Genomic DNA, 12328 nt, shown 5'->3' on the forward strand with positions numbered 1-12328 from the left:
CTGTGAATGACAAACTTATTGCAGGGCAAAATGGCAAATTGAGTTTAATTCGTTCGGAGAAAAAAATAATAAAACGGATACACGGTGATATCTAGGATACTCTAGTCTAGGAAGTTTGAATTAAAGGAAGACTTCGGGCGTATTATCGATTCTCTTCTGGTAAAAAATGGTTAAATCAGTTAAACGCTGATGACGAAACGTTTGTTGATAAAACACTACGCAATTTCTTGGCCAGGTCAGCTATTTCCGAATTGCATTATGTTTGGAAGCAACAGCAGTACATTCACTTCGATCAACGATATTGTCCGTGATAAAACGACTTGAACAAAAACCACTAATAAATTCCAAGTTTCCACGAGTAATACCCGTTTTTTGGTCACAGAAGTGTTAAAAAAAATAAAAAAGCTCACGTAATGTTTACATTTAGTCAAGCTACCACCTGTGCAAACTTGTTTTCAAGCTCAGTGTTTCGGTCCTGGAGTTCGTCGAGCGACGATTTAAGTTTGTTGTACATCCGTGTGGCGTGTTCGGCCCTTTGTCTTTCGTTCAGCTCTTTCATCTCAAGCACTGTCACCTGGACAGTCGGGAGTTACAACGGGTTAGTGCTAATACTTATAATCAATTTAGCAAACACACAAGTCAGGCACGACGCACAGACACACAGCCAACGTAAAATTAAGTTCTTGCAATCACCTCGTTACGTATATAAGGTATGTAAAGCCATCATAACAACAATCAATGTTGCTGTTTACAATTTCAGCCTATACTGTTTTTTTTTAGATCGTTTGAACGTCCATTTTTAATATTGCACGACCAGCGCAAAAAAGCTGTGCCACGAATGCAAAATTAAAATGAATTGACCAAGTGTACAGCCTGAAAGTTTTTGGGAACTACAGCAATTGTATTCAGAAAGTCCGGAAAGTAAGTGCAATGTCTACACTTGCTTCAAGTTCAACAATTTTATTTGAAGTAAAACGCAAAATCATTCCCATTTTCGAGCAGGGCTCTGTCAGAAGGGAATCACAAAAGACGAAAGGCGACTCTCTATCTTCAGCGCGTCCTCCCACACATCAACTACGTCATCAACCAAACCTCCATCTCTCAACATCTCCAGTCTGTATGTCACGTGATTTGTCATATCGGAGAAAGTTTTGGCATCTTAACACGAATAATAACGGTCAATTTGAACTCACATATTAAGTGCAAACATTGTAATTTCACTTGTTTTGCATTTGTAGGCTTTCTTGGGCCAATCCAACTTCAACTGCAGAAGCAGAATAACACTCGTAACAATAGCTAGAATGTTGCCGACTGCTGTATGTACAGTCAGTGTGCCGCCCGGTAAAAAAAAGTAGATCATCTGTAAAAAGTCGTAATACGTGTAAATATAACTTGAGCTAGCAATCTGCCAATTAGCTTATAATAGTAATGCAGACGTGTGTTAACTACTAACTGGCAATGTGAAGTATCTGCAGGTCTAACAGTCAGTTAGTAACCGCACTGATGATAATTGCAGTCTAGTCCTTAAAACGTTTGCATTAAAACTATGCTTGTGAGCAGAATCCTAGCTTTGGCATTTCTGTTTAAGAAAAAACACCCCATGTATTTTGCATGTAAACTTTAAAATAACAAAAAAATCAAAATTAGTGAATTTTTCCTGAATCACGAGTGCATAATCACATAGTTACTTTATTGTCATATCATGCAAAGATGTTGCCAAATTAAGTTAGGTTTGCCTGAAGAACAAAGTTTCACCGAGCAGAGCAAATACTCGCCTCCCCCACTTCAATCACTATCACAAAAATTGTGAGACTCGTGTTAGCGAGACGTAGGTTTGTCGCCATTCTTTTCCATTGCTGGTGTTTGGCTTCAAAACGAGTTTTCAATGATCCAAACAGAATTTGAGGGTTGATCTTGTCCATGATGATTGTCTGAACATGAAATATTTTAACCAAATCTTTGTAACAGAATACTATGAAGAAACTCACCTCGAAGATTTTACAACAAGTGGAAATATTTTCGCCGAATTGATTCAATTTTAAAGAGCATTGCAGTTGAAAACTTGACAAACCTAAAAAAACGCTTTCGGCGGAAAAACGGTTCAACTTTTTTAACCTGGTTGTTCGTTATATTTTTTCCCCGTAAACTGAATTTATTAAACTGCCAAAAAAACACAAGTTGTTTTGAGTTAGAGGCTTACCGGACTTTTGATCACAGATTGTACAAACGATATTGCCCTTAAATCAACCAAATATTTGTATAGAAATCTAACTTAAACACGTCTCTGCCAAACAGAGCCACAAATACATAAATGCATAACAAATCATATAATGTAACATTTCTACTCAAAACTAAAACAAAAACGATCAAGCGTTTGGATTTCCAGAGTTTACCGAGTGTATACGATATCTGCTTCGACAGCAATTGTGTTGACACCGGAAGGTTTTCTGTTTTCGATTGCCAACGCCCGTTACTGTGTGAATGAGACCGTACATATTTGCAAATTGACGGGTATTTTTCCCACCATTTTACACGGGCACGGCTTTTTCCATTATGTCAAGAACACAAAGCAAAACATGCAACCAGAAATCCACTTCGAATTACAACAGCATTTATGGGTATGTTTATTCGCAACACAATAAATCCCATAAATACCAATGGGTAGATTTTATTATTGCTCTAGGTAAAAAAGCATATCAGTAGCAAAAAAGGCGAATGCTGAAGAATTGAAGTCAATAAGCCATGAGGAAAGCGGGTAACTCGGTGCATTCCAAGTGCATTGAGGCGTTCCATAATTTTATAGGGTCCTCCAAAACAGCCCCGGCTTCCAACAGGTCCAGCCTGTACTGCGCGTGTTCCCGCAGCTTTTTACACAATACTGCACCTGCGGAGAAGATTAAATCAACATTGAAAATTTATCCTGACTTTTACATGTTATGATGAGAAACTAGACTTACGAACTAAAGAATAGCATACACATTATGACAAAACACCCTTACTTTTTTTCGATTTCGCCGCCTTCTCTGCCCATTTCAATTTTTGCTGTATCCCTAAAATTGCTGCAGTGACAGCGGGGAATATAGTAGAGATCGCCATCTTAATTCCGAGATCAATTACAGATATTTGCATGATGGTCAACTGAAGTTTAAAAATACGTCGTGCTTAACAACGCAATGAGTGTAAAAGTTTGGCAGTAAGCGCAAACTAACAAACTAATCTACTTGAATAAAATATGACACGCAAATAATCAAAAACAGGTTTTAAAAATTTTAACATGGTCTATCTTAATCCTGGTAATATTGTTAAACCAAATCGGTGAAGAAACACAAATAATTAACCTGGGATAACTGAATGGCGATAAGCAGAATGGTCACAGTCAAGTTGGCGAATTTAAACACGGTCGCTCGTCTTCTCCATTTCCAGTAATTCTTGGTGAATCGCTCAACCAAAGTGGAAAGGAGTTCCTTGATGTTGACGTCATCAGGGTTTTTAACCTATCGAAAAGCAAGTGGTATAAAGTTGAATAACCAGAACACACAGCCACGGTAAAGCGGTAGTTTTTCATGACCAGGAAAACGTTGTCATGATCAGTAGAAATAGCTTAACGTGACCATAGCATATGACGGAGTTCTTTACAATTTCAATACTCGGTGAATGTTGACTGATTTAGGGAAAATTTTAGTTTCAAAGAAATACAAACTATCTAAATTTTTAAGGACCAAACCAGCTACCAACGGATGCAACTTAACTCAAGTGTTGCTCAAAACCAACCAGGGCGTCGATTTGTGCTTTTTTCGCCATTATAAGTATTCGACAAGTTACCGGTATAGGCAGCACGCGAACAGACCAACTCTATTGTTATTAACCAACCCCAAAAATTGAACTACTTCCATATGTTCTTTTATACAATAATACTTTTTTTGTGAACTTATTAAACCGAACATATCCCTCACGCAAATCCTGCAGCGTTAACACAGATATTCTCAGTTGTTCTATTTTCGAAGATTGGGCGCCAACGATATTTCCTATTGACTATTAGTTGTCAATATTTTGCCGGAGAAGCTGGTGGCAGAAGTAGTTCGAAGACATTGGTGTGAATTGCAAACCGCAAATAATTATTTGGGGAGAAATTTGCATTTTGAGTCATTATCAAACAACAGCATTCAACTGATCGGTTACGTAGCATTAAAAGCCTTATGCTATTATCGTTTGCTACGCCGTAAAGCAATGAAATACTTCATTATGTTTTTAAAAAAATAAAGTCAGGAAAACTACTATTTTTCGAGGAAAATCTGAGGCGTATCCGGGGGTGCAAGGGATCCACCCTTTTGTGAAATATTTTCGTTTGTTTAGATATAGTTCCAAACAAACGCAATCATAATTACTTTTTTGTCGAAAAAATGTTTTTTTGTCGTAAAACCAGCACTTTCCTTAAAGTTCAGCGAAAAACGCGTTATGTTAAACTGACCATTGTTTCCGAAAGTGGAGCATTGTTACCGAACCCTGTTACAAAACTAGTACCATTTTCGCCGGCCACTGCATGCAAGGTTTGTTTTTATTTTAGCTTGTTTTCTAAACTTATTCAAAAAATGCAATGTTTTGATTAAAAAATACGCCAGATGCGCTGTTCGACGCGCACGATAATTTGTCTCTCCATGTTCTACACGCAATAAAAAATGACGCCCGATTTACCCAACAAGAATGCGTAGCCTATACGTTTTTCTTTGTTTTACGGCGAGCCTGCTGGAAAAATTGTTCCGACCCATTGTTATATTGTCAACACTATAAAAAGTGGATTTTGTTGCATTAACAACAAAAAATAATCTCACCATCAAACGTAAATTTTAATGTGAATATATGTGAATAATCCGCGTGTATCCCCTTTTTAAAATTCCTCATACAAATTTTGTACTGACCATAACGTCTCTAGTAAGTATTGAGGATTTCTTCTTGGCAGGATTCTTGGTCGTATCCTTTTTGGTTACTGAGTCAAAAGCACTAAATTCGTGCCCTCCGCCACCATCGTTAAGTTGTGGATATTCCTCTTTCATCGACACTGAATAGAAGAAAAACATTTGTTTTCGCACAATAATCACCAGGCGAGTTTAACCCGCTAACGGTTTGCAAAGGTTAAGTCTGTTGGTCTCGCACATTCCACAGGATGAATAATTATAGGCGAAAAACAGGAGGGCATGCAGACGTGTAACCAATCCGATGGAAAAGCGAAATATTACAAACAGCGCCAAGCGTAACAAACGTACTTACAATGGCGGAAAGCACAAAATCGTTTCGTAAATATCTGTGTAGAAAATGCACTTCTGGATATTGTTACCTAGCGTTGCCATAGCTTACAAACGTTTCGGAGGGCTTTCATACTGAACATAAGGACACAATTGACTTAAAATACAAAGTTTTCTGGTATGGAAATGACTTTCGGAAATAGTATTTAAACTCGCTATAAACGGCGATGTACAGTTAGTTTTCCTCAAATGAAATAACTTTAAGTTGGCTAAAGAGGTAATGGTCGATTCCGATAAGGTTTTTACGTTGAAATTAGCGACATATTTCGGCTTTTGTGCCATAATTGCCAACTGTAAACTAACCTGATGTGTAATTTGGATCGCACATGAAGGAGGATTGCTGCATGAGCGGCACTGAATCATCAACAAAACAATAAGTTAAAAACGTCAAATAACAACAAAACTCATTAACATCTCATAACAAACAATCCAAACCTTTTTCCTGGGAATCCATTCGTCCTAACTTGAAAAACCTTGACTGTGCCTTGAAAAACTCCACCTGACCAACCCTGCAACGATGGAGCAGTCTTCTGCTTTGTCAAATTACTACGTAGTTATAAGGATGCCCTGGGGCGTTCGCTTCAGGGTAAAACCTTTCTGTCGCTCATGCGTAACAATATGAAAAACTTGCGAAAGGAGCGCGTTACCCTGTTACCAAGAACGCTCATCGTGCGCAGCATACAACAAACCACGTATAATAAGAATCATTGCTAATTGAAATAAATTATTTTAATTTTATATCCACAAGAAAGCTTCGGGTTATTTCTAACGGTCGCCAACTGTGGATAAAAAATGCTTTTTTTACGTCTCGTAAACCACATTTTTCTGCAAGAACCGTTGATCAACCATGTTTTACGTACACGTTTGTTCCACATGCATAGCAATAAATTAATGTTAGAACAAACATAAGAAAATCGATCCCACCATTACTTGCGCCAATATATTCGAGTCAAAACAACATATTTCATAAAAAGCAATGTTCGTTTAATGTACATGTTTGAATGGATTGAGCAACAAACTATAACAACCACCCAGTCATATCCATTAGTATCCGTTAAATCAAACAAAATAATTTTTCCAATCCATTTTCCCGTTATTTTCTACAGTGTTACCGAAACGCAAATGGTCGCGATAAAACTACCGCAAATTACTGCAAATTTTTTATACAATTAATGTAGTTGAAAACAGTAAAGCTCTATTTTTAGCGAATATAAATAATCCAAAGCATAAAAAGGAGGCATAATAAAAACAGGACCTCAAACAGTTTCTCTGTCAGCGCCGTACATAATTAAGCCCGAACTAAACTAAAAACAAATTAATAAAAACTGCTTGCGGCAAATTTGGAAAAGTATTTGTGAACGGTACACTAATATGATAGTGTTTCCAGATTAGAAGATAATGTAACTTAAATTTAAGCTTATGATAAAGTTCTTTATAAACATAGTTTCAACATTGACTTTTCATAACGGTTCACAATAAATAGTGTTGACACTTTCGTTGGTTCGAGCAAACGGGTCAAAACCTTTCGCTCAAGACAAGCACAACTCATGGATCGATGGAAATTTTATTCAACGTAGAAAATGACAACACGAAAATGAACAAACAACGAAGTTGGCATCAGTTCTGGAACAGCGCGACTTCACATCTTACGTCATTTCCAACACTGAGCATACAGCACCCAAGATCTGTCGGACGCGATGCATCAAATCACCAGTCTATTCTGGCCAAACGGAAAGAAGTGTCCAATATGACGAGATCGCAGGAGTACGGTCAGTTGTTGTACCAGCTTGGCGGATACCCAAGGACGTACTTAGGGCGGCAGGACTTCGGTGAGCGAACTTTCGATACCCAATATTTTCCCCCCGGACACTGTCATTAAATGCGAGTATTCGATTCGGTGCTTCCCCTCCCAAAGCGGGCCAACGTCTGGACGAAAAAAATCGTTAGAGAAGGAATTTGGATCAAAGTATATTCACGCCGTATTGGTGCCAAACAAATTTTTACATAAGGACGTTTCGCGTCGCCATTAGGAACAACCTGTTGTGTATTAAACACCAAACTAAAAATTCCAGGGTGCAAAAAATTTGCGTGAACTTTTCTAAACAGGAAAGCCAACGCTAGAATGCTGTTATTCATCCTTAGTAGACGTTTCGACCACTGCTGCGTTCATCATTAGTACATTTAGTTGCTGTCATGTGATGTGACCCTGTCGTGTTACTATGTGTTTCTGCTCGTTCAGTTGCCTGCCCAGTGTTTTGTTGTTGTAGCTCAGTTCTAAAATGTACTGATGATGAACGCAGCAGTGTTCGAAACGTCCACTACGGATGTTTAACAGCACAATAGCTTTGGCTTTCCTGTTTAGAATAAATACCACAATGATTACAAACATGATGTTTCATTACATAGCAAAAACAGTACATCATGACCTCGTTAATCCGGAACACTTTGTTGCGTCAGATAATGCTAGTTTAGTGGGGTAGGCGGATGAATATCGAAAAGTAATAAGGCCAACGCGTGGAAATATAGAGCGCGGTTTCTGGGTGTTTGTGGTTGGGATCATTCAGGTTTTATACAGTATAGTGTATAAAAAATTCTCTAACGCATTCCTCAACACATATTAGTCGCGCATAGATCAGTATGTTCCTATTCTACATCTTGGTTCATTTTAACACCTTGTTAAAAATAACACGTTTTTACCAGCTTTTGCTTCGTTGTAACGTTTCCTCAATGGCGAGAATTCCTCCAACAACTTTAAACCAATAGTGATGGCGCTAAAACCGGTGAATAACCATCTGCTAACTTCACTTGTTAGGTGCGCGGTTTGAACGAGAATTATCTGAAACAGATTTTCCAATTGAATTCAAGTGAACATTAAACTGTTTCCAGCTGTGGCAACAAAATTGGGCAAAAAGGGTGATTTTGAAGTCGGTTCCATTTTGGGGGGTTGAAGAAACATTAAAACAAATCGGTATCAGAAAAATAACTTCAAAAAATATAATTATTTATTTATCGCACCTATCAGCAGCATTATACATAGTTTTTCAACTTTTTACATTGTGTTCCGTTCACATTAAAAGCTGCAAGCTGCCATTGCCTAACGCTGGTAAGGGCAAAACTTTAAAAGTAATGCGATTATTAAATGCACATCCAGGTTAAAAATGTGCCACACCCTTCCCATATGGACTTGTGTTTTAGTGGTTGAACACTTCACGCGAATGCATACAAAGAGGTGCAGGATATTTATGTATTGGTTACAGCAACTGACCTGAAATACTTGCAGGATGATTAAACCAAGCGCCATGGAGACGAACTTCCATTTAGAGATTTTAACTGCGCTGATGGCTTTGTCAAGTTGCTGGTTGACGTGTTTTGCCGCCAAAACAAGCGACTCCTCGGCCGACAGCGGCTTTTCCTGTGTGACAAATAACGTTCAAAGTGCAAATGCAAAGTGTCGGTATAACCAAATGCAACTACCAACAACACTTTGAACGCAGTTGTAATAGCTTGAAATGTTTAATTGTTTCGCAAAGGGCATTGGCACGGTTCATTGTAAGCACGTTGACAAGTTGACTAATGTAAACTGCAATCACGTTTTATGTTTTATGCAAATCACACCAACCAATGTTATTCATTCACCTTCTCAGAGCTGTCCGATGTCGTTTGTTCTTTCTCCATTTCCATTGACACGGCCAAGGTCAACTGATGCTTAGCGGTATTGGTCGGAAATTGGTGAAAAGGTCAATGTTTTACATTATATCAAAACAAACCTGAGTAAAGACCACACTATTTGAAACCTGATTTAAACAACCTTCAAACAACTCTGTACTTGAAATGATCTTTTCGCCTGGCTGGCTAAATTCCTCATAGACAGACAGCGAACTTTAACTCCAAACACAGCAAATACTGAAACGCGATAGTACAGTTTACGCGATAGTACAGTTTACGCGGTACAGCACAGCCCGCCTGATCGAACGCTAACTGCTCTATCATCGGTCACGCTCTTCCGCTTCGATAATATGCGTGACGTCAGCCACAGCGAAAATGGCGAAGTCTCTGGTGCTTCTAGTGGCGGCCGTTTTGCAAACCCGTCTGGCCGCACCATTTTGTAATTAGCTGTTTTGAACAAAAAAATGCTATCTTTGGGTTGCTTTTGTTACAAAACGAAAGTTGTCGAATGCAACAAGTTACGACAGAAAACTTGACAACTGCGCGTCTACTAAAAAATGGCATCGATTTGCATCAAATGTAGTAAAACTTATTTTAAAGCAGACCGCTTAATTTTTAGTTTTATTGTAATATTTCAACAATTATCCAAACCTTTTTCTGGTTTTGGTAATACGAAGTTCAACTTATCACTGCAAGTAGAGGTGATTGCAACAACTTCATATTGAAAATAGACACCCAAAACATACCATTCGCACAAACACATACACAGGCAACTTCTATAATATAATGCAACCACAATACAATCCGACAACTTCTTTCCACTTCACTTACTTGTTGGAGGGCAGATGAGGGTCCGGACTTAGCAACGGATGAGAGGGATCCTGAGCGACGGAGGTTCTCCTCCAGGGTGTGTCTCTTCTCTTTCTCGATTGAGAGTTCCTGTCGGAGGACCTGAGCCTCCTCAGTGATGATCTTGATTTCCTCCTGCAGATGTGGTATGTAATGAAAAACGACTTTTTCCAAAACATAATTTTTTGTTTCACATGATTCCTTGGTGCAGATTAGTATTCTTCTACATTAACTTCACACAGAGTAATTACTAAAAAACAAACACATGCAAGTTGTATTGAAATTTTCACGTTACTTCTTTTACCAAATAAAGCGTTGATTCAAGTTTTTCCTTAAAACAACAAGAGGAAAAAACAATAACTCACGAGAATGTTAATCAAAATGCGTCGCATTAACGCCAAAACCCAATACTCGTTCTTTACCTGTAAAGTTTCGGCCTTGACGTTCCGCGCCACAAACTGGTTTTCCTTCTGCAGCAAATCCCTGTACTTGGATGTCAGTTCATCGAAACGACGATTTACAATCGTTAGTTCGTTTTCCGGCACACTGTTTTCCATCGCTTTCTGAAGTGCATCTAAGGAGTATTGTAAAGGTGTTGAAAATATTCTTTAAAACACTATTATGCCTCATATAAGCTTTTTCGATGCGCAACACCCTTATATCACGGTTTATATTTTGATGTGTAAATCAACGGTAAAGGAGCCCTTGTACACAAAAGACAGAGAGCGAAGGGTTGGAAAAAAATATTTTGTGCGAATCTACCTAACTAGTTTAACTAGGGTTCCTTCAAAACACCGTTGTAGGCATCGTGAGGATAGGTTTAGGTGGGACTCGTTAGTATATGTTTAGGACCAGTTATCTGATCTACGATGAAATAATTTTACAATGGCTACAATGCCCCCACTCGGTCACCATAGCCACAATGGGTTTATAAAGTTGACGCAATTTTTTACAACATAACATTACAAACACTTATTTTTAAATCCTTTTTTGGTAGAAAATCGATTGTCCCTACTGTGGTAGAAGTGCAAATGCAGTTTCTGTTGCTAAATCCTACTTATTTTGTAAGTTGCCATGGCCTTGTATCGCTCCAAGTAACCGATCCGCTCGGATACAGCCTTCTCCATTTGCGAAATTTCACTACGTAAGCGGGTGTTTTGCTGAGTCAGCAAGTCTTCCGTTGATTCCAAGGCTGCAACGAAATATTTAAAGTGAAGAAACGGCATCGAATTTTGTCAATTGTAAAACAACAATAGCATACAGGACACAGATGCTTCATATTTTTTGTAGCCTTACCTCTGTGCCTTCTTATCAGGGTCCTCTCGTTGACGCGCAACAGCGACACCTTGCGTGAAGTTTCGGCCAATTTCTTTTTCATGTCGTCGGGGTCGGATTGCAGGGCGTCCATCAGGCGCTGTTACATCAAAACAGTTACTCTCAACGTATCCAACATGTGACGACTGGTTCCTTTATTGTGGCAAATTCCAGCCTCCGCTTAGGCATTGTTCTAATGCCAGCAACAGCAATGCATCGAGATTGCAATTAAATTATTTGAAACTGTTTAGTCTTTAAAATCCTCGTGCTGATAACTTTGTATTCGTCCCAGGTATTGTCACGTGTAAACTTTAATGCCAAGTGAAACACGCCCACACAGTAAACATATCATCAATCATAGACAATGAACGTTGAATGCAGTTAGACGTGACTCTGTTTCGTTCCAAGCTCAATTATTGTTTATGAGTCACAACACAAGTATGTACAAGATATAATGGGACAATCTATATCAAACACATTTAGTTTTTAAAAAATATTTCACAAGTTACCTCGTATTCGTCAATCCGCACCGAGTCATCGTCGATCTTTCCATGTAATTTCTGCTTTTCTTCATCTTTGGATTTCGTCTCTGTCGCCCAACTTTCTTTCGCGGTTGAATATTCTGTAAAACACAGTTCGTAAACAACTGATTTGATGCGAAAGTGTGCTTGTTTTGTTGCGTTACGACAGCGCACGTGTAAGCAATGACCCTCTACAAAAAACTTGTTAATATCGGAAACGACAATTTTGTGAATCTCAATAGACAAACATGTTGCCAATCCCCACATACATTTACAAATGCGGTTTCCAATTAGTGAAATATGAATTGTGATGATCCCACTAATGTTCAGGATAATTTAGGTGATCTACTGTATATTCGTAAAGTTCTGTTTAATTAAGAACATAAACCGACGATGAAATTGGGTAAATTAAATATTAAAATACAAAGATCGCACTGACGCTGACCGTCTGCTACGACTTTAAGCATATGTTTACGCTATATTTTGAAACTTAGTCAAGTCTACTAAACAATTTCTCTCCCTTCACATTTAAGTTTTTACCTTTGTAAATGAGGTGTGTTTGGTGACGAAGAACGTCGAGTTGTCGCCGTGTGTTTTCCAAAGCTTCTTTTAACTCGATTATTTTCCCATCTTTCTTCGATGCGTCTTCCAAGGTCTGTGGAAGCGCGTTTTTACGTG

At 38.4% G+C, this 12328-nt stretch overlaps 3 protein-coding genes across 4 annotated transcripts in view; all 3 read right to left on the reverse strand.

Annotated features, from left to right (window-relative positions):
- The window catches only part of LOC145899652 (centrosomal protein of 290 kDa-like), a 32045-nt gene that overhangs the window by 13649 nt on the left and 6068 nt on the right, over positions 1–12328 (reverse strand). Inside the window, exons 16-22 of the mRNA XM_082988541.1 lie at positions 12191–12305; positions 11639–11751; positions 11112–11229; positions 10873–11007; positions 10238–10389; positions 9798–9950; positions 440–574 (exon numbers count right to left, since the gene is read on the reverse strand). Coding sequence (XP_082844667.1) covers positions 440–574; positions 9798–9950; positions 10238–10389; positions 10873–11007; positions 11112–11229; positions 11639–11751; positions 12191–12305 — 921 coding nt within the window. The remainder of the gene's footprint in view (positions 1–439; positions 575–9797; positions 9951–10237; positions 10390–10872; positions 11008–11111; positions 11230–11638; positions 11752–12190; positions 12306–12328) is intronic.
- On the reverse strand, positions 2686–5804 carry LOC145899337 (uncharacterized). The gene is made up of 6 exons (XM_082988081.1): positions 5736–5804; positions 5604–5654; positions 4917–5056; positions 3339–3494; positions 3000–3138; positions 2686–2884 (listed from the first exon to the last, which is right to left on the reverse strand). Exons 1-6 carry the CDS (start codon positions 5752–5754, stop codon positions 2733–2735), a joined length of 657 nt encoding a protein of 218 aa, XP_082844207.1. The 5' UTR covers positions 5755–5804; the 3' UTR covers positions 2686–2732.
- LOC145899255 (uncharacterized) lies at positions 6855–9220 on the reverse strand. 2 transcript variants are annotated; one of them, XM_082987988.1, is made up of 5 exons: positions 9127–9220; positions 8937–9067; positions 8566–8706; positions 7998–8136; positions 6855–7226 (listed from the first exon to the last, which is right to left on the reverse strand). In XM_082987988.1, the coding sequence occupies exons 2-5, from the start codon at positions 8979–8981 to the stop codon at positions 7111–7113; spliced, it is 441 nt and encodes a 146-aa protein (XP_082844114.1). In that variant the 5' UTR covers positions 8982–9067; positions 9127–9220; the 3' UTR covers positions 6855–7110. The 2 variants fall into 2 exon arrangements, with proteins under 2 accessions (XP_082844114.1, XP_082844113.1); XM_082987987.1 differs by having other exon boundaries at positions 8566–8712.

The sequence above is a fragment of the Ascidia mentula genome, chromosome 4, assembly GCF_947561715.1.
Source record: "Ascidia mentula chromosome 4, kaAscMent1.1, whole genome shotgun sequence".
NCBI classification, from domain to species: domain Eukaryota; kingdom Metazoa; phylum Chordata; class Ascidiacea; order Phlebobranchia; family Ascidiidae; genus Ascidia; species Ascidia mentula.

What these genes read in the sequence shown, in the direction of transcription:
- LOC145899337 (XM_082988081.1), bottom strand. An exon ending in TACTTACTAGAGACGTTATG is followed by an intron (nt 3,495 to 4,916) that starts GTCAGTACAAAA and finishes GCTTTTCGATAG; the next exon opens with GTTAAAAACCCTGATGACGT. An exon ending in GGCGGCGAAATCGAAAAAAA is followed by an intron (nt 2,885 to 2,999) that starts GTAAGGGTGTTT and finishes TCTTCTCCGCAG; the next exon opens with GTGCAGTATTGTGTAAAAAG.
- LOC145899255 (XM_082987987.1), bottom strand. Translation starts at nt 8,981, where the DNA reads ATGGAAATGGAGAAAGAACAAACGACATCGGACAGCTCTGAGAAG. An exon ending in CATCGGACAGCTCTGAGAAG is followed by an intron (nt 8,713 to 8,936) that starts GTGAATGAATAA and finishes TTTGTCACACAG; the next exon opens with GAAAAGCCGCTGTCGGCCGA. An exon ending in TCATCCTGCAAGTATTTCAG is followed by an intron (nt 8,137 to 8,565) that starts GTCAGTTGCTGT and finishes AATCTGTTTCAG; the next exon opens with ATAATTCTCGTTCAAACCGC.